The sequence below is a fragment of the Corvus moneduloides genome, chromosome 2 (assembly GCF_009650955.1).
Source record: "Corvus moneduloides isolate bCorMon1 chromosome 2, bCorMon1.pri, whole genome shotgun sequence".
Classification (NCBI taxonomy): Eukaryota; Metazoa; Chordata; class Aves; order Passeriformes; family Corvidae; genus Corvus; species Corvus moneduloides.
Window position 1 is genome coordinate 48,619,918 of NC_045477.1, and position 26,808 is coordinate 48,646,725.

The 26,808-nt window shown below is 41.5% G+C and overlaps 1 protein-coding gene across 2 annotated transcripts in view; it reads right to left on the minus strand.

Moving 5' to 3' along the window:
* Positions 1–26,808, minus strand: part of FLT1 (fms related receptor tyrosine kinase 1) — a 108,010-nt gene that overhangs the window by 30,719 nt on the left and 50,483 nt on the right. For both annotated transcript variants that reach the window (XM_032099505.1, XM_032099503.1), the window contains exons 11-15: positions 24,996–25,110; positions 16,101–16,209; positions 8,564–8,854; positions 3,659–3,805; positions 1,692–1,823 (exon numbers count right to left, since the gene is read on the minus strand). In XM_032099505.1, the coding sequence (XP_031955396.1) occupies positions 1,692–1,823; positions 3,659–3,805; positions 8,564–8,854; positions 16,101–16,209; positions 24,996–25,110 (794 nt within the window). The remainder of the gene's footprint in view (positions 1–1,691; positions 1,824–3,658; positions 3,806–8,563; positions 8,855–16,100; positions 16,210–24,995; positions 25,111–26,808) is intronic.

The window sequence follows — 26,808 nt, forward strand, 5'->3', positions numbered from 1 at the left end:
TATTAATTTAGCTGTTACAGCAGCTGTAAAAGCCTTAGTATTATCAAGGCACTTAGAGGGTGGTGATTCTGCCTCTCTACTCCACTCTTGTGCCCCATCTTGAGTGCTGCAGTCCTGCTCTGGGGCCTCCAACATAAGAATGATGTGGATCTTTTGGAGTGAGTCTAGAGGAGGGCCACAAAGATGACCAGAAGGCTGAAGCACCTCTCCTATGAAGACAGGCTGAGACAGCTGGAGTCATTCACCCTGGAGAGGAGAAAGCTCCAGGGAGACTTTTTGGCAGCCTTCCATTCCTTGAAGGGGATCTACAAGAGAGCTGGAGAGTCACTTCTTCCAAGGGCATGGAGTGACAGGACAAGGGAGAATGGTTTCACACTGAAAGAGGGCAGGTTTAGATTAGATATTAGGAAGAAATTTTTTACTCAGAGGGTGGTGAGGTCCTGGCACAGGTTTCCCAGGGAAGCTGTGGATGCTGCATCCCTGGAAGTGTGCAAAGCTGGCTTGGAGGGGGCTTTGAGCAACCTGGTCTGGTGGAGGTGTTCCTGCCTTCCACTAGACCAGGCTGGAACTAGAGGATATTTAAGGCTCTTTCCAACCCAGCCCATTCTATGATTCTATAATTATTCATAAGGGGATAGGTGCTTTAACTCTTCAATTTCACTAGTTAGGCGAGCCCACATGTACATATACTTATCCCTGACCTTTTAAAGCAAAAACATCATTGTATCATCACCACTAGTTCCGACTGCCTACACACTCATGGCAAAAAATCAGTATTAGTTTTAATTTCTTGTGCTGCAGGGTAGTATCCGAATACTGAGTAGTATTCAGACACATTTAACAACTGTATGAGAACATCCACAAACATATAATCTCTGCCTAAGAGGCCTGGTGATAGTCAAATTATGTTCTATAAGGAGCAACTAAATGCATTTAGGACTATTTACTTAACACCAGGTCAGTAAAAGAGATTATGTCAAATTTAATTCATACATGACACTGACTTACATGGAGAATGTCAACCTACTCCTCTAATCTCATAATTCGTGAGCCAAAAGGGTATTCAATGAAACTGAAAGGTCACTGAATAAACTTTATCTTTATTCAATGTAAAATTAATTGATAGAAATCACTGCCACAGGCATGAGTTGAGATTGTCAGAAGGCAGAACAATGCTGGACATTTAAACGAATAGCAAATCAAGTAGTGGTTACAGAAATAACTAGATCAAACTACTTCTTTGTAGTAGTACCTTTGCATATGTAGCTATTGCTAGGCTAAAGCCTTCTAGTCTGATTTGGCAGTTCACTTTACACTGAAAATAAACAATAGAGAATATCCCAGGCCTCTAATTTTTATGGAATTAACCCAAAATGGGAAAATGTGTGGGTAGGAGAGTGTTTCTTACTCTGTTTTTTGTTTGTTTTGCTGATACTAAATTTACATTTGTCTTCTACCCTGACCTGATCTTTGTTGGGTTGAAGCAATTCTTCTTTTTAGGTCAGTGTAAACACACTCTGAGTTAGCATTTCCTGCTGGGCTTCCTTTCCAACCTGGTACACTTCCCTTGCTAGAACTTCCTTCAAATTGCTTCAGAGATCACCAGATGAGTCCAGGTCATACCCCTGCCCTTCCAGCCTAAGAACATCCCTCTGGAAAGCTTGCTCTTCCCATTTAGCGTGGTGCTTTACCTTGTACTGTGACATACGCTGCACTCTCCACAGACCCTTTCAGGTTGGTGGCTATACACTGGTAAAGTCCTTCATCCTCTTCTTTTACTCTTTCAATAAACAGCATTCGGCTTCCAGGCCCTAAAATTATTCCTGTGAAATGAAATATTTTGCAATGAGAGGGAGCCAGGATATAAACAAAAACTGGCCCTTGTGTAACAGTATCTGCTTCAAGTTCTTCCCAAAAGAAAGCTGAGCCACAGACTGCAGGGCGCAATGTTATCTGCAGGAAAGCCAAATATACTGGGATGCTTTGTGAATCTTTTGGAAATCAGTGTTTACAAAGCACTTGTGTGAGTCAAAAAGCTCAGCCTATGGGAATGATCTTGGAAGTACTTGGTACTGTTTATGTTGATTAGCACTATGCCTATGCTTTCATCCATGTGAGCGCTTTAGCGTGTCTCCAGCTTTTGGAAAAAGGGTACTCTTGTTACTGCACTTACAGGCCCAGGTCTGCCCCAGAAGCAGCTCAAGCTTAGAGCCCTTCCAAAAGCTGTTCAGACTGCCCCTATGGGCAGCAGACTTGCTCCAAATCTCACCTGCCCATGTGGCATGGAACGATGGGCTCCTTTGCAAAGGGGTGCTGGATAGTGCAAAGAGAGTTCCCAGGCAGTGTACCCTGAAACACCCTGAAGTTTTAAACATCTTATTTATTCCACCTAGGTCAACCCAGAAGCCAGCCTGGGCAATTCTCCAAGAAGCAAGGAAGAGGCAGGGAGCAGATTTGGCCTCAGGACTGCTGCTAAGGCACCTTCTAGCCAGGAAATGTGCAGTCAAGTGCACACTTGTGTTTGGCTCCATCAGAACTCAGTCCCATCAAAATGTATTCCCACCATCTGTTTCAGGCACCTAAGTATAGTGCTCTGACCTGCCCTCTGGAGACATCTCCCAGGCTCTTAATTGTATCTGTTGCACTGCACCCAAGTTAGACACATAACACATCATTTTGGAAGATAGTGTTATTAACGCACACTGCAGTGATGGGGTCACTGCAAAGCTTCATGGAATCTGGCGCTAGATTAAGCTCAGTGCCTGGGCTGCAAGTCTGCACAGGCTTATAACTCAGTTGCAGAAATCCTCAGAATGTTTTCCAGTTGTTTTTATTCATGCTATAGTAATTTCCAATAATTCAAGACAGAGCCGTAACTACAAACTTTCTAAAACATTCTGTAGAAGACTACACTTATAATTCAAGTTCCTATGAATCAAACCTCTCTGAACATTTTTGCTGGGCATAAATTCCCATGAGAAAGGTTTTGCCTTTTCCTCTGTCATTCATTTCCATCTGAAATATCCAAGGAACACTTCAATGACTGTGGTGCCAGCAGCTGGACATTTAGCCTTAGCTGATCTTTGAAACCACATTCCAGAAACAGCAGTAAACAGCTCCCAAACTTTTCCTGTTGTTGCAACTTGCCACCTGGGAAGCTGTTCCTTTTCTGTTGCATGAGACCTGGATTCCTCTGCCACGAGTAGATGCATTTGGATTTTGGACACCCCAGACATGGATTTAGTCTCCTGTATAGCTTGTGACTCAAAACCAGACTTCGAATGCCTGACCACAGACTCCCCCGGTACTTCCATACACATCATGAAAGCTTGGTTTTCTCTTGCCTAGTTATCTGCTGGCTAAGACACCTGATCCTTGGGCTCCCTCTATAATAAATGGAGGGAAATATGTTTCTCTGGAGATGACTCTAATAAGATGAAAATTTGTTCACCAATTCCACAGAGACCCATTGTGTCTGGATCTCCAGCCTGGCTCACGTTTTGGAGTGAAACAGAATAACCTGGAGCACCTGGGTTGTGCCTGACTGCCTTCCTTACATCTGGATACTGATGCCAATGACTCTGGAAATGGCTTCCTAAGGCAGATGGGTAAATAAAAAGCCTACTGTAAGAGGTAGGTGAGTACACAAAGCTCTCACCTGGTTCTTGCTGTATTTCCTCATGGTTTTTAAACCAGGATATCTGGGGCTCAGGAATACCACGAGCCTGGCACTCCAACATGGCAGAGTTACTGGCGTTCACTGTCTGATCCGTAAGCTGCTGCAGCAGGGCTGGTGCCTCTTGAGCTATAAGACAAAACAACACCTTTGTTTTACATTCTTGTAACGGTGGGGATTTAATTATCTTCCCTACACTCATTTTACTGGTGTTAGAGACTGCTATGGCTCTTCTACCAAGTTCATTTTTCACTGATTTTATTTACTTTTCTACTTTGCTCAGGAGGGTTTGGTGTGTACAGAGAACTCCCATTACTCAGCAATAGCAGGTTATGGTGACCCATGAAGACACACAATGATGACAGTGTTCAAAAGATTTTCTCAGTTCCATGACCAACCATGCTTGTTTATACCGAAAGCAATGAGTTTCTATGAAAGCTCAGTTTTTCATCATCAAAAGAAACAAACTATGACACCAAAGATTTGAAGAATCATCAGGACACTCTTGTTAGCCGAGTATCTCTGTGCTGCTGATAGCACCTTGCAGCTCCGTACACCATGGCATCCATGAGTGTGACTTTGATAATTTACTTACTTTAGAGAGTACAGTTACAAATCATACCCAGTAAATTCGCATAATCAAAAACCAGTAACCATGAGCGCAGCAGAATTGTACCAAAGTCTTCATAACTTATTCCACTTTTGCGTTTCATGTATTTGGCTGGACATAACCAGGCCTGGCCAAACCACACCATAGCATTTCAAAAACACAGTATAGACATCATGTTAAAGTCATCCCTGAAAGAAACAAAACAATCTCATGATCATTTCAACCCTTTGCCACTTCTTCCCTCACTTCATACAGAGCCGAAGGCTGTTCTGACAAAGGTCAAAGTACTTACAACATTTATGCACATTATATGGCAACATCTTTCATTCTCATTGCAACTGTCACATAATTATTTTTGGTATTTTGGTCCATTTAAAGCAGCGATGGAGGATTCCTGAGCAGTGTCATAGATGGAGATGCTCTGCAGATTCCCTCAAATTCCCTGATTATTTGCAACCTTTCCCTTCGAGACACTGCCAGGAGCAGCAATGGTAATACACGCTTTCCAAATATGAAACAAAACAAAACAAAGCAGAAACCAACTCTTTGCAAATATTTTCTTTGAAGCTGCAACAGACGCCAGTACACCAAGTTCAGTATCAGCTAAATTTCAGATATTATGTGTTTGGAAGATTATTCTTTATCCTTACAGAAAAATTAGCCATCAGCCATTTCCATCTTCATAATTATTCTGTTACCAGCCATAAATAAAAACTGTCCAGAAATATTAAACGCCTATGTACAACCAGCTTATGCAGTGTGCATGAGCCCCACAGCACTAAAAACACTTTTAAAGTGGGCTACCTTTTCTGTGCCCTTACCCCTTGAATTTAATCCCAACATAGCCATGACTGTGCAATGACTATGGCTTTTGGGCTTTTCTGAGCTGCAAGCCAATAATTTCCACAGGCAGTGATATTTGTTGTTTAGAGACCAGTAGACAATTTGTTCTCTCTTCCCAAACAGCATTGCTTATGAGAGACGCTATAAATTCTTCATCACATACCTACACAATGACATAGTCAACTATATTTGCCTTGCAGCCAAGAAGACTGCCCTCTTCTTCTTGATACCTCGCCTCAATTTTTGCTCAGTTCTCATTTTTCACAACACTGTGATCAAGTACAGTCTGAGGCACATCCACATACATGTGCTGAGAAGAACTCCACATTTATTAGCAGTCCCTGATGGACACCCGAGCCCAGACATCCAAAATGAAGGTGGAGAAGATGACAAAACAAAGGCAAATCACACGTTCTGTGAGTTGTGATTAATTTTAATTTGTTTATAGCCATACACTAAAGATGGGTTTTCATATTAAGAAAAACTTTTTTTCTTAAAACTTAAGTCATCATTCACATACTTTCAATAATTTCTCTGCTACAATCAGCTGATTTTTCAAGGACTTGGTCAACCTGAGGATTATTCTCTTTTGCAAACCACCTGCTTTCTCCCGTTCATTTTTGCAGTGAAGCCAAAGGGGACAGTTTCCAATGTCCCACTCTGCTCACTCCAAAGCCGAGGGGCTAGCCTGGCCACCAGCACAGTGTGGGGCTCAGTGCCCAGGGCAACTCCCCGGACCCGACCCCAGCCTTCATGCTTGCCCGCAAATGTTGCCTTGCTGGCCAAACTCCGCTCTCAGTTACTCTGAGGAACTTCATTGTAGGCAGAATTTGGCCCAGTGGAGTGACAGGGGTGTCACAGAGGGGAGAACAGAACACTGGTGTCAGAGTACTTGTCTGACCTGGGATGGTAGGGAGGGGAAATTTGCATTTTTAAAAGCAAACAAAGGGAAAAAAATTACAATTCATTAATTTTGGGGTTTACATTTGCATTCCATCCACTTTTGCCCTTTGTTACTATTATGTTGTCTGTTCACTTATTTTTTATTAATCAGTACAAAAATATAAATACAAGCTTTATTTTAAACACTTAAAAAAAAAAGAAGAAATATAATTCACACCTTTCTCCCTAAATAATATATTACACAACAGAAGGCAGAGAAACTCCCCAAACCCATGAGATTCTCCAGTCATCCGAGGACATCAAAATCAGTAGTTTTTATCCTGCCACCAAGAACTGCTTTCCTCAAAGGTTTCCAGTGAGCTTTCTCTGTGCCCTCCAACACGGACAGCCACATTGGGATGTTATGACATCCTTGTACAGCGTGGCCCTCGGAGTGCTGGTTGAGACCAGGCTGGTGGGACATCCACTCAGCAGTGACATACATCATTGCAATGCACAACAATTTCACAGAAGAACAGTCTAATTGCCACATCTCTTTTTTTTTCTGACCCAAACTCATATTGCCTGGCAACTGGCTGCTACAAATCATCATGCTTCGGCTCCCAAGGCCATGGAAAATTCATAACGTCCTGTCATCACCACCCACCTTGCCATCAAATGTCTTCCCACAAAATACCCTAGGAAAAAAGGGGATTCTGTATTGTAATTCTTCTGAAGAATTGCAAATGCTAAAGAGTGCGCTTGCTCCATTTTTAAGCAGTCACCAACGACTTCACTTGCATTTTAGGCATGTTTTAGGAAAAAAGAGAGCCTGATCCCTTTGCAAGAACACATTGTTTCTGGAAGCCATCACGTTAATAATGAACAAAAGAGCTACTGTATACAAGTAGGCTATAGGTGACATTTCAACATATAAATGATTATTCTTTTCTTTACTCTGACAACTTCCAGGTTATCAATTGTTTTCTAGGCATTTTAGGCTCCATGAAACTGGCATTATGGGGAAATGCTATTGTTTACCCTTTCACACTTGACAAAAGCAATTCCCACGTGAAAGGCAAGTTTAGCCGTGGGACACGGTCTCGATACCTAAAGGAGGAAATAGTCTGGTGAGTTCCCAAGCGCAAGAAACTGTCATGTTGTCAACCTCTATTTTAAAAGCACAGCCACTTTGTTCCTTTGCTGTAGCTATTTTGGTCATTGTGGTCTGTTTTGTTATGGCTTATGTAAATGCTATATAAATGATCGATCGTAAATGTAACCAAAAATAATAAAAGCTATGTATTGTAAAAAAATAAAGTTATCAGATCTATTAAAAATAGTAACTTCTTCCTTATACAGAATTTATAACACACAGAAACGTCTCATAGCAAAATCATGACAAAGGAAAAGAAAAGGGGAAATGCTCACAAGGAATTCTCAGGTTGCCCTTAATTCTCCTTCAGCAGTTTGGCTGGTTCTTAATCCCCATAATAAATCCAATTGTCATTTGCATACCAAAAGCAATGAATATTTTTAATGGCTTCAGTTTTGAATTTGTATTTTAAAAATGTATTAACTCACTGTGCTGGCTAAAACCTTGTCAGTTGTGTTAGTGTAACATTCCTCACTTAATAAAATAATTACAGCATTACAAACTCCTGAATCTTCAGGCCAGAAGCAACACTCACACTTTTATCAGTAGTTTTTTACATTAGTGCAGAACTGACTTTAAAAATTGACCAACACAGCAACTGGAAATCTACCTGGATTTATTTGGAGAAACATGGTTCACGTCTGTCAGTTGTAAAATCATCATTATTATAAATGATATGATAGGTCTGTGCATTATATCAACATTTTTATTTCTTCCCTGCATACTTCTTTTAGAAGATAGTTTTTAAGATTAATGTACTTTAGTGTAGAAAATAATTTCAAATAAATAAGCATTAGAACTTGCTCAGCAGGTAATATTTATAAGTCCATCAAGATCAGATTAAAATAAAAAATATATAGTCCAGTCAATCTCAAACTGAATTGTGCTCATTCTGCACATTCAAGTTAGCTTATTAAATGTCCATTGTTGACTGAAAACAGCAGTTTTTAAAGTTAATCAGTTTATTCAGCTTTGACACTTTTGATGAGGCCGATATCAAAGCAGAAGAAAAGATTGATCCAAAGTTTTTCTTATTGCTCAGTAGGAGACAGCAAGAGAAAAAATAACGACATGTAAAATGTAGCACAGGGGATCTTCCAAACACCAGCTTCCACGTGCCTTTTCAAAGCAGAAAACACCCGTCTGAACTCAACTGGAAGCTCACACGTTAGGATTTTGTTTGCTATTCCTCCTATTTCCAACCCATGGGGAAATGAGCACCACCTCAGGGCTTGAAAGGTAGCAACAGTAATAAAAAAATCAAGATGATATGAGACATCTCTTACTGTTTAATGAGTCCTTTAATGTTTTACATTGCTTTGTGTTGTACAATCATTCCTTGTGCTTTTATATTTGAGGATCCGAGAGTAAACAGCCTTTTTGTTGCAGTGCTCACCTCTGATTGTAACGTCTTTCTTTTGAAGCACTTCTTTCCCCGTGTATATGTTCCTTGCTCGGCAGGCATAGGTGCCTGAGTATGCCAGGGAAACGTTTTTGATGGTCAGAGTGAGGGTGATGGAGTACTCCCTGTTGTGAGACTTTTTTGCTTTCGTTTGATTGTTGACTGTCCTCGGTAAAATCCAAGCAATGTCTTTGTACAGGAATTTGTTGGCCGAACAGGACAATACCAAATTCTCTCCTTCAATGGGCATTTTTTCCAAACTAATATGGAATCCACTTGGTACATCTGTCAAAAATCAAGAACACTTTTTAGTTTATATGAAACAAATGAGCCAAAATTAACACAGTATATATTTTCCCCTTTATCAGGAAGTCTTTGAACTAATCAGTGTCGTTGTCTTCCTGCTCAAGTGTGTAATCTTTCATTTCATACACTAGGCTCCAGTTATTCTTATAATTTGTCTTGGAGCTATGATACACTTGGCTTCAGACATCAGTTGGTGTAAACTGAAGTTGCTCTTGGAAGCAATAAGTATGTATAAATGTTATGCCAAGACAGACTGGGACAAGGTACCAAAAGCAGAATTATTTAAAGACAGCGCAGTGGGACTATGAAAAAGGAGGAGTATTCTGATCACAGCTCCAGCTTGTGAACTGCATAAGAGAAAAGGAATCTCAAGAGGGCAGTATAAAAATACTGCATTTCATCATGTTTGGTCATATTGTTTTCATGTTATTCAGAAGGTATTCAGATAAAGTATGTCTGTTTCTTCAAAATGCTTCAAATCCTGAGAAATTACAGCATCTGTGATCACACGCCTGAGATTTCCCTTGGAACAGAGGTGTTTACCCTCCCCACCTTTAAAGCTTGTCAGCCACCCAAGAGGTAAGCAGAAGCAGTACCCTCTGCCCTGGGTGGCCACCTGTGTGTGGGCAGCATTCGGATGAAGATACTTTGTTTAGGTGGCTCAGCATTAAACGCAAGTGAAAGGTATTTTCACCTGGCAGAAATCAAGGATCATTGCACTAACAACTTACTAAGTGTAGATATGGCTTAAGTTTTCACTTCACAGCAGATGGTTCAGGCAGGAATAATTTGCCAACAATGTAGAAAGTCCTACTTGAAAAGGTCCTGTTTGCAGTTTATTGTAATGTTATTTGCAACTTCCTCCACCTGTGCAGTGGTGCAGAGCTGTGGTGGTGTCAGCTGCCTCCCAGCTGCCTCCACCTGGGGCTCATCCCTCCAGCGAGGCCCTTACACCACTGACCTCAGTGAAAGTAGAAGTAAGTTCCTGAGAGAAAGCACTTCCAAGTTTTACTCCTAGAATGCAACCTCTCTTGGTTTATTTGTAGCCAATATTCTGATAAAGTCATTTCCTTCTCGGTCAAGTGACATCGACTGTGGCTATTTTCAATTGTTCTTTCACTGCTAATTGCTACGGCACTTGGCTGTAAACTTGACTTGAAATCCTAAGAATGGCTTCTTCTTTCGTAAGGGAGAATTATACCTTCTTTTCTTGTTTCTTAGATCATGAGCAGCTTAATGCTGACTTCCATTCAGTTCATTCTTACCAGTGTTGCTTCGGGTTTGATGTCACTTCAGCAGGAATGTGTAAAAAGTAGCTCTCAAGTGAATAATATCCCACATATTCATTCATTAACCTCTCTCATTGATTGACTGATCCATCAGAAAGCTTCTCCCTAAGTCCCCATATTGCAAACTGGGCTGCCTTGCCTCCCAGGGGAACCATGAGTACAACCTGCTCACTGCTCCCTGCCTATTGGAAGATGGGCATCAGTTGTTCCCCTTAATGTCCTCTTTTCCACATTTAGCCCTGAGTGCTAAACAGAGGGTAAATGAGCTCCTGCTAGTCCTGAACTGAAATTTCTCCTGACAGTAGATGCCTTCCAGGGAGAGGCCTGATTTCTGCTGGTTGAACTCATCGTGCCCCTGCAGTGGGAGCAAAGTGTGTGCCTGTCATCAGCTGTAGTTCAGGTGTGCAGTCCAAGGATCAACCTAATGGAGGCTGTGACACTAAAATACTAGACTGGGTATTAAAGCCTGTGGGTTGACTTGTTCCACTTAACATTCCACTGGGATACCAGTTTTCTCTCTCTGTCAAACAAAGGTATAAAAAAAATTCAAATTTCATGAACTCATTTATGAGCGACCACCATCAGGATCCTGTTTCATATGTAAGAGTGTGTGGTGCCAGATTCTGATCACAATTAAGAACATGTTGACTGGAAATGCTATTGAGATGAAACATCTTCATACATAGAATACCTTATATTTAGCCTCAGCTGCCAAAATCTAAACATCTACTTGAATATAGATGTTCTGTGTTCTGTATGTGGGCAAAAGTTTATAGCCCATGGGGTGACACAGCCTTCTCCAGAGGGCAGTGCAAACCATCCCTTTCGGATGGGTCAAATTCTGGAGATCCTGGTCCCTCATGCTTAATTATAAAGAGATCCTACATGATCAGCTTAGGCTGAGATACTTAACTTTAAGATTTAAGTTAGAAGAAGTGAATCCTACACTTGATTTTGTTAAAAAGCATTTAATTCAGATACACTTAGAACCAATCAAATGGCCAACATTTTGAATATGGGTAAGTACTTGAAAGAAAGGAATTGCTGCATCTTACTCACAGTACATTTCAAATTCTTCTGATGTGTGTTGGGAAAGCCAGGTTAGAAATAGTGGTAATTTTTGCTTCTGAAGATGCCAGTACTCAGTAAAAGCTAAGAAGAGCCAAGCAAAACTCTCAAGATGAAACCAAAGATCCCTGGGGACTGAGGCAAATGAACTATTTTTAGCCTAAAGGGATAGCATGCCAACAGAATCATACAGTTACAACTACTTTCATGTTGTCAAATCTGGAGCTCTTCCTCAATGTGCCTTCTGTGAAGACTATTTTCTGAATAAATCTAGGGACAAAAGAAAAATGCACAGGATTCCAAAAGAATCATTTGTTTAAAGGCTATGAGCCTCCTAATATATGACACCTCTCACCAATTGTTACAGGCTCAGGCTAGCTAAATAACATGGCTGGGAATAATGTAAAAGGGTTTTATTTACTTTAGTGATTTGAAGCTTCCTGTGGAAATAGCTCCCAGGTTTCCTGATGGAAGATTTTGTTTATCTTTGCCAAGCACCATCAGGAATCTCAAAATAAAATGCGCTTAGTGACATTGGGAAACCAGGGAGATAAGGCAGAGCTGTTCCTGTTTCACCCTCTGTAATTGCAAACACACCCATAGGCCTGCTGTGTGCCAGCAAAACAGCCCAAAATGTAGGGAAAGGGGCAGGCTGGAGGAAAGGGGGCTAATAGAATTAAATTTGGCATAAAGGTGTTGTTATAGAGACTGTTTCCATACCAGTGAGCAGGAGAGCTTTCAGAAATCACCTTTCTACACTGCTTTTATATAAGCTTCACAGCTACTTTCGAGTCTTGAACGATAATTTGCTTTCAGAGCTAAGTCAGTGACAATACACCAAAAATGTTCTTCCTCTAACAGAAGCCATAGGAAAGCTACTCCGATGCCCATGGTCTTCATGTCATACACCCTCAGGCACAGTGTATAAAATGATGTATATCACTCTCAAACTTCCTAGGAAAAGATAGGCAGGTTTCAATTTAAGCCCAGAAATATATTTACGGTAACTAAAGAAAGTGCTTGTTCTTCCTAGGTTCTCTCTCCTGGCACTAATCTCCTTATGTTTACCTTTCCCTGAAGGAGTAGAACTTGTCAGCTCCAAACTAGGGCTCTTGGGACACGTTCTGCCTTCCACCACCTTCCTAATGGTTTCTGCCTACAAAAAAGAGACCCCTCACAGCACTGCAGCCACGCCACCGGAGTACGTGCATTTTCTCACCCTCAGGACAAGGGCTGAGGGAGGTTGCCTTCAAGGAAAGGGATCTTCCTGTTAAGAACAGGCTTTGTCTCCATCTGCTCTTTGGAATAATTTCTGGCTTGTCACTTTTACAGAGGGCAGCAGCTCCTTTTCCTAAAAGGAATCATCCCCTCCTGCTTAGACACTTCTCTTACTTGTAGACACTTTTGTGTGGCTCAGACTGACTTCAAATGGCGCCAGCAGACTCAACAACATAAGATAAACTAGCCCTAAGCTGTCACACAAAACCTGAAGTATTGGTTTTGGACTCATCAGAAGGAAATACTTTGCAGTGTCCTGTTCACATCCATCAGCATTTAAGGCTCTCAGGTTTTTACTCCCTCAGTGCATTTTCCAGCACATTCTGGACGTGTTTGTTTCTTGATGTGAAACACAGGCTGTACCCAGCCACGGCAGTTTGGTCTCAGCCCAATGGAGGAGAATTATGGTGAGCCTAACTGGATTTTTGTAGGGACCAAACTGCAGTATCATTTACACTGCCTTTGATCAATGCAAGTGAGTGTCAGAGGATGATCAGGACTTTCCATGTCACACAACTGAAGTGCTCAGCTCCAGGAGCTCAAAGTACAAATGCATTTCAACTTCACCACCCTATAAAGAATGCTTCCCACCAGTCAAGAAGTTAAGAAATTCCAAGCCATAACAAATCTGGCACTCCTCTTTCTGAACACCAGTCAATATAAGATTCTTCAAAGGAAAGTCACAATATTCTGCATGTTCTCATGCAAGCTTTAGTATCAAGGAGAAGGATTTCCTTCCATCCTTGGTTAAGATTTGAGAATGTTAGATCTAAGCAGGAAAACTAACTCCTTCATGTCACTGCACCAAACTACTCAAAATCACCATCAAAACTTTGAAAGGGAGATTTGGATACAGTGAATGGGGTCCATCAAAGTACAGCTTCATTTGGTTTCAGGATCTTCCATGACATATTTTGAAAACTGAGGAGTAAGAGTTAGAGAAGGCCAAATTCAGCATCTTGCACACTGAAAGAGCAGCATTCTCAGTGAATGACTCTCAGTGACTTCTCCAAGTTTCATGTGAAGTACCCACACAAAGATGAGACTATCATTGGCATGTTAATTTATGCAAACCTATGTGCTGTTCAGCTTTATGTCCAAACAGACACAATGTGAGGATAGGGATGAAAGCAAAACTGAGAGTGGGGACAGGAGTCATCTTCAAGGTGGCAAATGTTCTTGTCACTTCCATTAATAGAACATGGAGACATTCTGCTTGTTTCTGTACTTTAACAAACAACCTGCCTATGTGTCACTTATCTGCTTATACTTCTCATGCTCCTTACCAATTTTCTATATTTATAGATAACTGGCACTTTCTAAATGTGAAAGTGTGCTATGACATGGAGCTTTAACAGCTGTAGACACCCACAAACGAAGCCTGCCAGGTGAAACTGTACCAGCAGCACAACAGTGGATACCGAAAAAAGAGATGACGAGTGCTTGCAGTGGGTGATGCTCTGTTTAGGGGCACTAAGGTGCCCATCTGCTGGCATGACAGGGACTTATGCTGCCTTCTGGTAGCTAAGGCCGGAGATGTTACTGAGAAGGTGCCACAACTTGTCAGGAGCACTGACTATTATTCTTTGCTGCTCTTTTGTGTGAGCAAGAGTGATACCTCAAGCTGGAATCTGGGCAGATTCAAGGAAGACTACAAAATCCTGGAGGTGCCAGAAAAAAGTATAGGTGTCCAAACTATCTTTTCTTCTATTTTACCAGTTAGAGGAAAGGGTGCTCTCCTGGAAGCACAAAACCAGATCATCTGGGTCAACAGATCTACTCAGATGGGCAGCAGCTCTGTGGAAAGGAACCTGTGGTGGACAACAAGCTCAGGATGAACGGTGTGTTGCTGTGGCAAAAAAAGCCAACAGGCTCCTGGGTTGCACCAGCAAGGTCATCACCAGCAGAGACAAAGAAGTCGTGACACTCTACTCAGAACTTGTCAGGCCACACCCAGAATACTGTATTCAGTTTTGGTCCCCTCTATACAAAACAGACATGGAAAATCTGGAAAGGGTCCGGAAAGGTGCCACAAAGATGATCAAAGGACTGGAAAGTCTGCTGTATGAGGAGAGGCTGAGAGAACTGGGTTTGTGTAGCCTTGAGAAAAGGCTTAGGGGAGACTTTATCAACATGTTCCAGTATTTAAAGGGTGCCTACAAAGAAGCTGGGGACTCCTATTTTACAAGGAGACGCAAGGAAAATACCAGATGTAAGGGGTACAAGTTACTCCTGGGGAGATTCTGATTGGACACAAAAGGAACATTTTTCACAATGTGGACAATCAGCCATTGGAATAATGTCCCCAGGGAAGTGGTGGATTCCCCAATATTGGACTCTCTTAAGATCCATCTGGACAAGGTGCTGTGCTTTTGCCTAGACAGGTTGGACCAAATGATCCTCGAGATCCCTTCCAACTTGGTATTCTATGATTCAGCTAGTCAGAATATTTAAAAAATACAAAGTTTGGGAGGGGGAACACTTTGTGAAGTAGCTTTCCTTTTTTTTTTTTTTTTTTTTTACTAAATCTAGTGAGTGTCTCTTCTCTTTTGATATCTCTCAGAATAGAAATAGAATGAGTTTCACTAAAATCACTCATCAGAATTATAAACAAGAGAATGACAAGATAAAAATCCCAGAGATTATGATTTGGGGATTAAAGCATCTAAATATTTTAGCCTTTTTGCTTTTTCTCATATTTTCAAATGAATTACATTTCTTTAATGATCTACCCTGAAAATTGCCAACAGTCTAAGTTTATAAAACTATTGCTCTATAAACAAAACAAAACTTTTGACAGAAAACAAATCCTTTGTAGTTGCATGCGCAGACTTTACGTTGCTGAACAATGCAGTAGTTATTCCCAAAAACACATTGTGGGTTTTTTCAGAAATTCCTGAAGTAAAACATTAAATCATTTGTTTGTGAAAACTCTAAACACATCTTGTAATGCAAAAATAATAGAAAGCATACTCAGGCACACAGCTAACACGATAGGAATTCTCAGTGCCCTGGTCCAAATGACATTCAAGGCTGTCTTTCTCAGAAGAGGAAACAAAACTCTGTAATCTGTACCCTGACTCTTTTACATCTGTAAGTTGCCATTGTCCCTGAGATCTGTGAGGGGTACCCCAGACATCTCTAGCATCATGCAGGCTGCAGACACTGGCACTGTTCTAGATGCTGTGTTGTGACACATCCAGGTGGGCAACAGAGTAAGGCTGTAGACATCATAAATGTCACACATGAAACTGGCTTACTGGTGGATGAAAATACACTAAAATTTCATATATGAAATGACTGCAGAGATTAACCAAAATGGGGAATTACTCATTGTTGTATTTGTGAGTAATTTGTGTCATGCTTGATACTTGATGGAGGAATGCGTCATTCACCAATTTGGTAATCTTAGAAATTCAGAACAGCTGCTGTGAAACCTACCAGCATCATCCAAAAGCATGGTATGAGCTTACGAGTGCATACATTACAGCAATTCTGAAACCATGGTATATTAAAAAGCCACAACAGCCTAACAGTTATTATCTCAGGATCAGGAAACATGTTTGAATCTATAGAGGATTAGATCTTACCTGTTACAATAAAACTGACATTTCTTTCAGATTTTCCCACTTTATTGGATGCCACACAGCTGTAGATTCCTGAGGATTTGGCTTCAGCTACAACCAGAGTGCTAGCAGTCTGCAAAAAAAGAAGAGGTTTAGTTCTCCCCGGCTCAAGAGCTCAGTTAAAGCTTGCCTTCTCTTTTTCCTAAGTCTCACCACTGGCAGACCCAAGATCCACTCTTTCCATTCATTCAGTGATGGGCACCTCTGGGGCTATTTAAAGGAGATGTCATCATATACAGTTTTGGAAATGGGAGAAGAATAACAGGAAACAAGCTCCTTGGGTGACCCTTATATCATCAAAGCCATCATGACCAAAAATCTCTGAATGTGTCTTTGAGTTTGATTTATCTCTCGCTGGTGATGTAATGGTAATCTACAAGACATGAAGCATGACACAGTGTGTTTCACACGAGGAGATAAGCAGCCTGTAGGAGAGCCAGACTGCAAAGGCAGTAGGTGAGGCATGCCTCAGGCATTTGGATAACGCTGGGGGAAAAAAGTCACTCCGTTTGGCACTAAACTCATTTGCTTTCTCTTTCATTTTCCCACGTATGTGTCAGGTGAGACAGAACAGCAGCAAAAGAGATGTTTACCCATTCTCTTTTGTACTATTTTCTGTTCTTGGACTTAATATTTCTATAATTAAATAATAATGTGTCAGTTTTATTTATGTTATATTCTATCACCATCTTAAGAGGTCCAGCACACTAGTTATTTTCTCGGAGTTATATGACTTGAAAGATAAGACCTTGAAAAGCCAGGGACCAAAACCACCTAATGTGCCCTTAAGAAACATAAAAACCATTGTAATAATAAGAGTTATACCTTTATGGTGATGGAAAGCCATGGTCTAATGGCTCGGACACTAAGCAAAAGAGTAAAGTTATGCAGAAAGAACTGACATGTCATTCTGTTACAGAGCTGAGACATGAGGCATGAACATGGACTTCATCAGTGTAATGTGCTCCCAGTTACAACTTGGTAGCCTCATTTTATGTCTTTCTGTTGCCATTTTACTTCTTCTGTAAAACATGGTTTGGCTGGAGTTACACGCAAAGCTGGGACGGTAAAGGAAATTGTGGGCCTTCAGAATCCCACTGTTTGGAATTGTTTGACTCTTCTAAAAACCTTAAAAATAAGTTCTGTGCAATTAATACATTCTTTTAAGTCTGCCTGATTGCAGGAGTTCAGAGACAAGCACAAGAGGGTGAGGCAGTAATAAATAAGGACCAGTTATCTACATTTCAACATTAACACTGACTGGACATTTGCCCTGCTTTAGTCTCCTACTGGGAGAATTCATAGCTATCTCCAAACTCCTGTTGAGCCCCTAAATAACATAGATCTTCTGGTTTCCAAAAATCATTCTTTAGTAGAAAGAGTCTATTACTTTTCCTACTACTTGAGCAAACACAGTTGAGGCAAATAATTTGATTTTGGCTTATTTGTTTTAGAAGACTGCACTATGGTAAAATCACTACAAGTCATGCTAAAAGCACCTCTACCCTGTTAAACTGTGTCTGCGGCCAACTACCTGTCTGCTAACACACTACATAACATTTCTAGCTATAATTTTTCTAAACTACCTTTTTGGGTCTTCTGTGAGATGAAAGAGGATCAGTAATACCAGATAGATAATTACAGCCCTTAGAAAAAATCGTCCTGTTTTGCTAAATTCAGTAGGCTGATCTCTACAAATTTCTAATTATAAAGGGTGGGCCCAGCCCTGTCCATATTTTGCCATTCTCTTTGAATTTCTTCCAGGTTCTAAACATAATTTTTTAAAGTGTGGACACAGAACCCAGCACCAGGATTCCTGCATCTGTTTTATCAACACTAACTCAGACCAGAAGGAAGTCCCACAATGTCTGCCACAGAAGGCTAATGTGGGTGGTTAAAAACTGCTTCTGCCATCCCAGACTTTCCACCAAAAAAATAGCCTTTTTTCTGCTAGCTGGTATTACCTCACAGCAACTTTGCCCAGGAAGCAACTGTGACCTAACATGCACAGTGAAGGAGAATGAAGCTCTTGCTCTCTGACTCCAGGACGCCTGTCTTTAATCTACTATACACAAAGGCAGAGCATTTCTGAGCCTGAAAAACACATGCTGACTATCCCTCCCACAACTACTCCAAAGGTTTGAAAAGTTTTTGGAAGTATCAGAATACGTTTTGTCCTTATACCATAAGGCATTATTTTTTAATGGAAAATTGTGCATACTATTTTGAGTTTTACTGCTTCAGCCCATTGTGATGTGATTATCACTTTTATCACTTCTATCACATTGAGGACAGCACATAGAGTTATGCTAAAGCAATATGACTGCACTGACTTACAGACTATGCCTTTTCTTATTATTATGCAGTGTTTTGGTTTTGACCAACTTACACGGTCCCAAATACTTCTTTAGCATGGGCCAAGGATCACTTCCAACAGGCAGCTCCCATGCAAGCAGTGTCTCTTTGGAAGGCAGGGGAAATAAATGCTATGAGCACAGGAGGCCTTGGTGCCAGAGAGCACACACTGATATGTTTACTTGACTAAGGCAGAGCAAGCCACAGTGTCTAGGAGGAAGCAAGACTGACTTTGCAACAGAACAGAATATTTCAGAGACAACATGTCTCTGTGTAAATCTTTTAGCTTATAAATTAGTCACAACGATAAGATAACATCTCTTTAAATAGTTTGTGAGCCCTCCAGTGGTGCTGTCTGTGTTTTGCATTGTGGATGCCAGCCAAAACCCACACGAGAAACAGTGTGTACAAAACTAGGCATGGCATGTTGTTGTTTATGGAGAAACTATGGCTGTTTGAGATCAGTTCGTGCAGCACAGTTCCTCTATACAGCTGCTGCTGCAAAAGAAGCGAAAGTTTTTGCAATCTTGTATTGTCTAGCATCACAACAGGGAGTTTCAGGCTCTGGATTTGCAATTATGTTATATACAGAAAGTCTGAACTGAGTTGGCATGATCAGACAGAACAGGCAAATCCCTCCTGGCATGCTCAATATCTTGAGCATCATCTGTCCACAAACCCCATTTACCACCAAAGTTTTGGCCCTTTAGTCCTTTTTTTCTACTCCCACCGTCTCAGCTGAAGCACTATGTTACAGGCTCATCTCAAACCAGGGGCTAGGGAAATAAGTCCCATACTGCTGCTGCTTTGCCAGGCAAATAAAAGAGACACAAAGCAGAAATCCTAAGAGATGGAAGAAGAATTTACAGATTTGTTTGTGGTGGAAACTGATGACAAAAAGACTGGGGAGGCAAAGAGAGTACAAAGCAGCTGACACAATCATTGCGCTTGGAGCCAGGGTGGGCTGGTCTTTCCCCTGGCGGGTCTGCTTGAATTTCTGTTTTCTCAAAGTAGCTGAGATAGAGGATTCCCAGTGCTCCAGCTGATGGCAGAGAAGGAAAAGGAGTCTTCAGAAAATGTTTGGCAACCTGGCTCTTATGTGACTCCTAGAAGGCCTCTGTAGACACTGACATAAACTTGCTCTGCTCAGAGATTGCTGACCTGACTTCTTGAAACAGCCCAAGCATTTAAAAAGCAAAACAAAACACTGCCCTTTCAACATAGAGCAGGTTAGTGCAAGTCTGTCAGTTATTGCCGATTCCCTTCTAGTTATGCTTTTAAGAAGGACTATTTGTTGAAAGAAAAAAAGGAAATAAACGAAAATATGCTCTCTTTACACACTTGGATTTATCTTTGTCTAAAGGAATATCATTTAGGAAGATCCATATCTGAATATTGGTACCTCACTGTTGGATTGGTCTGTTTGTGCCACAGACATTCAATCTGCGTGCCTCACATGTTGGCAAGGAGCATCAGAGCAAAACATCTGGTCAACACGTTTCATCTTCAGGACCACCATAGAAGAAACACCAGAATATCCACAACAGGAGGACATGAGTATGTGCAGGAGAGCACCCACTTTCCCCCTGAGGTTAGACAGAAAAATCTCTGCAAGCTGCTGCCATATAGCAAGCAGAGCTGCGTTTTCCCTCTGCACCCCGTGCTGTCCTGCTGGAACAGTCCATGGGACACAGCTGGCTGGCAAAGAATCACAGCACAGACCAGTATCCTGCCCTCCTCCCCAGGGCAAGGCAGTGCTCCATTCACACCTCCCTCCTGCTCCAAGGGAGGGGAACAACCTCTGGAGTGGAGGGAGGCGCAGCTCAGCAGCAGCAAGCCCCAAGTTCTGCTGGTTTTAATCTCACCAAGGGCTTGGCTCTGCTGGTGCCTCCCAACGATTCACTTCGGAGTGTTGACAGCAATTCTAGTAGCACTCGGGAAGGCTCCAGGAGAAGTTACAACGTGCTGAAGAGACGCAAGTGATGCTCCCAGTGCTATCTTTAGCCTGGGCTCTGAGGAAGATCATACTGTCCGTATATTCATCTGCCTGCCAGCCTGTCCATCTGTCTGCCAGTATCCTCTCCTCCCCCACGTGCTCGGTAATTTTTGAATCCACTGTCCAAAACTTATTGACAAGTCAAAGCTCGTAAGATCTCATGCATTTCATGAAAACCAGCTGTTGAGTAGAGAAGAAAGATCAAAACGTTGCTGCAGTGAGCTGAACAGCTTTCTCTTCCTCTTTGGGTTCCAGATGGCCAATCTGCACAGATGTACTGGCCAGACAGCTGGCATGTGTCAGGACTGAGAACAGACACAGCACATGACTTCTTCACCTCACCAGTAATGTGGGAACTTGGAAGACAGGTAGATGTTTAGGGCTTGGCACAGAAGATGCAGGAGAGATGGAACCATTCTATTTTGCACGATTACACTTATCAGTCATGTCCAGGAAGGATTGACTCCTGTGACTATCTAGCACTCCGCTTTGGAGGGTTACAATTTTTAAAACTACCACCATCTTTGCCAGCCAAGACAGAGATGCACAAGGGTGAGTCTAAATTTTGTCTTACAGAATCATGTTACAGGGCCATTACTTTCCATTTTCCATGAAGTCAAGTGACTTTGTCATTCACAAGTGCCACTGAAGACTTGTGTCAGTTAGGTATTCATGCAGTGGAAAACAAAGCCATCCATCCATCCATCCATATATATATATTTACACACACACACACACACACATACATATATGCATGATAAACCCCAATTTCATGCATTACTATCCTTTATACACAATTCCTGGAGGCATACCCTGTGACACAGACCCGGCTTTCATGGTACCTTCTATTGGTCAGTGGGGCTCCAACATTTGCTAGCAGCAGAGGCATGAGGCCGTCACGGACATTCTGTTCCATTTCAGGTTCTCAAAAATGTGGTTCTATAGGTTAGGTCCCAAAAACAAGAGGATTTTCTCCCACTCCCTCCAACTTTTCCCTGTACTCAACTACCCTCTCATCTACTGTCTCCTTTCCTTGGATTTATAATTCTTTCTTCTTGGCCCACGCTTTAGCTTTCCCCCATCGGAACTTGCCTTCTTAGTGGTCTTCTGCACATGCTCCATGCCCAGGATCCTTGTTGACTTCTCCTACAGCACCTTGTCCCTTGTACCCTTGTACAAGGTGTACCAAGTGCTTCCAAAACTGTTGATAAGCTAGTGTGTGCCCGCATGCTCAGGAGAGAACAGATGCCTGTATGCATGCACTGCTTCTGATGGCATGCACTGGCACAATGAACACACCAGCTCTTTGTACCTTATTATTGCAGATCATTCACTGATTGACATTCTAATGAACACTGACCATGCAAAGAATAATAATCAGTGTTAGCCCTCAGTTAGACATAGCAGTTAGCTTTAGCTGGGAACACTGAGAAGTGGTGGGTATTAGTAGTTGAATGACAGGAGAGTGCCTGTGACCTGTTTACACGATAAACCTAAGAATAGCACAGCTTTGTAGGAAGTCACTGAAATGTCCAACAAAACGAGAATGAAAACTTTGGGTGGGGGAAGCAAATCACTTCAAGATTTGTCTTATGATTAAGTATTATGGCTTGTGTTACGAAGTTCTTCCATTGTACCACTCGAGTTTCTCAATGTCTGCTTAGAGAGGCTTTAGCGGAAATGTTACTAAAACACTGTTGTCACAGTTTCGCTGTCACCAAAGAGTAATGTAATGCAGGCTTCCTGCACTACTTTAACTGCACAGGCACAGGGCTTGAGGTTTTTCTAACTTTAAAATATACTTGTGACTACCTTGATAACTGCAGACAAACAAACAACCTACCACAGCAAAGAGCCAAACTGGAAGCACTTAGATGTTGCACATACAGGAAACATGTGGAACTGGCACAATGACTTTAGGAAGGTGAAAGCAGCTACCTTCATTGCTAAAGAAACCTGTTGATCACTCCTTGTTCTTCTCTTCCCTTGCTTACAATAATCTCATCCTGTGACTACCCTCATTTCTCCTTTCATGCTAACCCAAATGTGAAACTTTCTGAGTTTCTTCATTCATTTCCTACCTCTTTGTCTCCTACATCTTTGTTGTTTCCATTGAGCTTTGAGATTGTTTTTACCACACTTGCTGTCTTGGGATGTGGAAGCAGGGTAGACACTGTTTATTTAGCAGGGCACCACCGATGTGGAAGTGCCTCAGAGAGCTGTTCACAGCTGCTTGCAGGAGTAGAACTGCTCACAGTAGCAGTCCATCAGAGACAGGCACTCGTGATGACGTGCTGCATTCAGTGAGCTCAGTGCTATTAACACTCTCACAATGTTGCTGCAGATGGGCAAGGGTTCTGTCTGAACTGTCTCTTTGAGTTTGCTCAGGGAGACTGAGAGTGAGTCTTGGGCTGCAAAGAGTAAAAAGCCATAGACTCCCAGGAATTTAAAAGAACAATCTTGGATGCTCTAGAGCAGCTGTATGTGCACTAATCATGCAACTCTCAGCTTGGCCAGGAGCCTGGGCATAGAGAGCATTTTTTACTTACAATAGCAATCCAGCTGTGCTTGAAAAGCTACGGAAGAGCAGCAGATGTAGAGAAACTTTAGAAAAGCTGTGAAAAAGCTGAGTAAAGAGATTGTTTCACCAACCTCCCGCTCCCCATAGAGACCAGGAGGAACAAGGCAAAACAAGGCAGACCTTTCTTAGTTGAACTAAATAGCAAAAAGACAAGGAATACCAGGGAGGACCAGTAAGTTTCACTGCAAGTCCTTCCATGCAAAGACCATTCCTTGGTTCATTTCTGGGCACATTTTTCAAAAAGGGCTGCTTGCCAAAGACTTGCAGTTCTGCTGCAAGGACCCATTATTAGCATCTTCCTCCAGGGAGAAATTTATTTGCTGTTGACTGGAAGTTGCTTTGACATTTTAGCCACTCCTCTTCCACTGTCTCCAAAATACATGGTACACAAGGAGAATGAGATCTGGTCATTAGACAGCTCCTTCTGCACCCTGTGAACAGGTAGGACTGCACCCACAGCACGGCTATATGACTCCTGGAAAATAACTGATTCTTTGCATCTTGTTCATCATTCCCCCTTTGGCATAGACGGTGTCTTCCTGTGCCTGAAATGATTTCCCTTTCCTCCTTCAAATCCCTCCTTATGTTTCACTTTTCGTGTGCATTCCTATGATAGTCCACCCTAGGAAACTGTTTGCTCCCATCTTCGCCTTGATCTTTAAGCACGTAGAGCTGGACAGCTAAATAGGGCAAATGTCTCACTGGGATCCAGGCTGTTCCCATGTGCTGGAATGGTGCCATGAACACCTGTGATACTTTCTAAATAATATAACAGCAGGAGAAAATGCAGTCCCAGATCTGATTCTTGGCTGCATGTAAAACCCTGTTTATTCTGCGGTGTGTGAAAGGGCCTTGACATGAGAGTAACGACAGTTTATACCCATTTTCATATTCAGGAAACTGAAAAGCCATCAAGGAAAAGAGACCTATAACCCCAGTGCCCTTAGAATTACAAAAAGCATTTTGGTGTCACTAAAAGTGAAAGGCCTAGAGTAAGATAGGCTTTAAAATTTATAATCTCTTTAGGTATTATTGTCACAAACCAAACTAACCTGTGAGAACAGACTCTGTGACAGTGTCATAGCATTGTACATCTTCACCTGAGCTGCTCAGAAGCACAGACCACCCAACCACACCAAATCAGTCTCATGTCTATCCCAGGGAAGTGCAGCTGATCTAGGGTATCCTTGATTTGAAGGCTTTAACTGATGGACAGCCTTCCTTAGCCCTTGGCAAGGTAATCTCATTGGCTTTCTCTTCCATATTAGACACCAATAGACTACAGGTCCACACGCCCTTTGGAATTATCTGCATCTCCCCATGGCCCATAAAGGGATGCTTGACTTAGACTAACACCTAAAATTTAGATGATCAACACTGCTGGGATAAATCCCATCTTGCTGTCTCTGACTGAGATCTCTCTTAAACTTTGCTTCTGTAATCTGGATTCTCTTGGCTCTTCAGAAATTATTCCAAAAAAGACTTGGCCATCTAATCATCTAGGACCACATCTGTGAATAAACTCACTGATGAGAGTAAATAGTATAATTCTCATAGAAAAAACAACATGAAATTGTGCAATTGCACAAAATGAAGCAAAGATGGCCTGGAACCCTGCCCCTGTGCTCCTGAGGTACCCCAAGATACTTCAGGCTATGACTAAGAGAGCAGATACAGTGAATCCCGCTGATACACTCTCTTGGTATGTCACTTACCTTAATATGACTGCCTCCAGAAAAAAATACATCTCTGCCTCTCAGCAGATAAATACCAAGTATAAAAGTTATCTGCATGTATGCAGGTCCTCAAATCCAAACAATATCAAAATACTGGCTTCTTCTCTGTTACCTTGTTCTCAAAGCATCTTACAGTGCCTTTTCAACACATGCTGTCACACAGAAAAGTTATCTGCTCCTAGAAAGCATACCTTATTTTTGCCCTCTATTACAGCCGTTCGCTCAGAGATGCTCTGGATCCTGTTTCCTACGTGGCTGCCAGCTTTCAGGATGAAAGATCCTTCAGTATGAAAGCAAAATCCATGCCTGAAGACAATAAAAATTGAAATTTAACTGATTTGGTGATAGAAATTGAACACATAAAACAAAGCAATTGTTTTGAAAACAGTGATTAGTCAGGAAAACTACAGGTGCTGTGATGACCAGGCAAGCATAATTACTTCTCATTAAATCTTGAGGTTTGGAGCCTGATAATCAGATTCACTTCCACAGCCCCTCCTTGAATATTTGCTCTCTGGCATCAGTGTTCACAGTTAACCCACTGCAAACTCAGAGGTCAGAATTTATAGTCAGAGCCTAAATATAGGGCTGTACAAGACCAACATCCCAATTCCAAAGCTCCTGTTTTCAGACATTGCCAAAACATGAGTTCATACTATTTTTATATTTGTTCCAAGATCCATTCCATAATGCATTGGATGCTCTTTTACTCTGTGCAGGTTCTTTTTGTTTTAACAAAAAACGATGCCAGTTTTTACTTCTGAATTTTTTTTTTTTTAGTTCTGTTTACAAAATGCCAAGATATTAATACTGAGGTTCAATGATTACAAGACACATGGTAAAAATAAGCATAATCCTGCAAATTAACAAAACAAAGTTAAACTAAACTTAACGTACCTAGATTGCAAAGGGATTTAAATGATCATTTAACTGGAAAAAAAGTAAAATTCTTCTTAATGAATGGAAGTCCCAGAGAAAAAATGGTTTTGCCTTATGCAACAAATTGGCTTGTAATCAGAACATTCAGGTGTGGTCATGGTAGAACTAATTTTTTTCTTAAAGTCTGATTTGGTACACATGGAAATAAACACATTGGAATGCTTCTTATGTGCTGCCTGACTCTGTTCTTCTTTGAGAATATCTAGTTCAGTTTTTCATCCAGAATTTAGTTGTTGCTTGTTCAGTTCCAGCTTCACTGGCAGAGATTAACCCTTCAGCTGCATGAAGTTCTTTCAAATACACTGTGTTTCTTGGATTTGAAAGATAACGGCTGTAGTATCTGTAATCAAATAGTTCTGGTTTGTATAACAGTTGTTTGGAGAAATGAACTTTAAAGCCCAGTGACTGGAAAATAGAATGTGATGCAATCCTGACCAAAGAATGAGGTTCATTTCCCTTCAGCCAACTCTGCAGTTTGCTTAAAATTTGTGTCGTTTAGAATATCAATGGTACACCAACTTTACACGCTTGTTTTTAATTGTGCAGCTTTGCGTCAAACTGGCCAACGTCTGAGCAGATATTACAGCTTAAAGAAATAATGACATGGAAACTAGCTTGGGCTGCCCAAATTTCACAATGTGCATTGAAAGGATCAGTGTGTCAGAAAAGACAAAAAAACCCCAGGAGAAGGCAGTGGAGATTCATGCATGGAGAGAGGACAGGGAGCAATAGCACGGCTATCTACACTTCTTTCAGACTTGGTTTAAAAGCCAGCTTCTAATACATGATTGTTGAGGCCAGGGTGGATGAAAAACAGCTGCATTAGTATGGGCACTTGTTGCATTCAGAGGAGAAAAAATGGTTAAAATTATTCAGAAAGGTAGATGCCATTTACTTTGCACATTTAATGCTTTAAGAAATCTGGTTCTGTAACAAGAATACAACGCAAAAGGCATGATAATTTGGCTAAGCTGGTAACATTTTCACGCCATAGAAGATATCAGAACCCAATTTACGATGCCAGGCACACAGGCAGTATCAAATGCACATCTTTGTGACTGGATG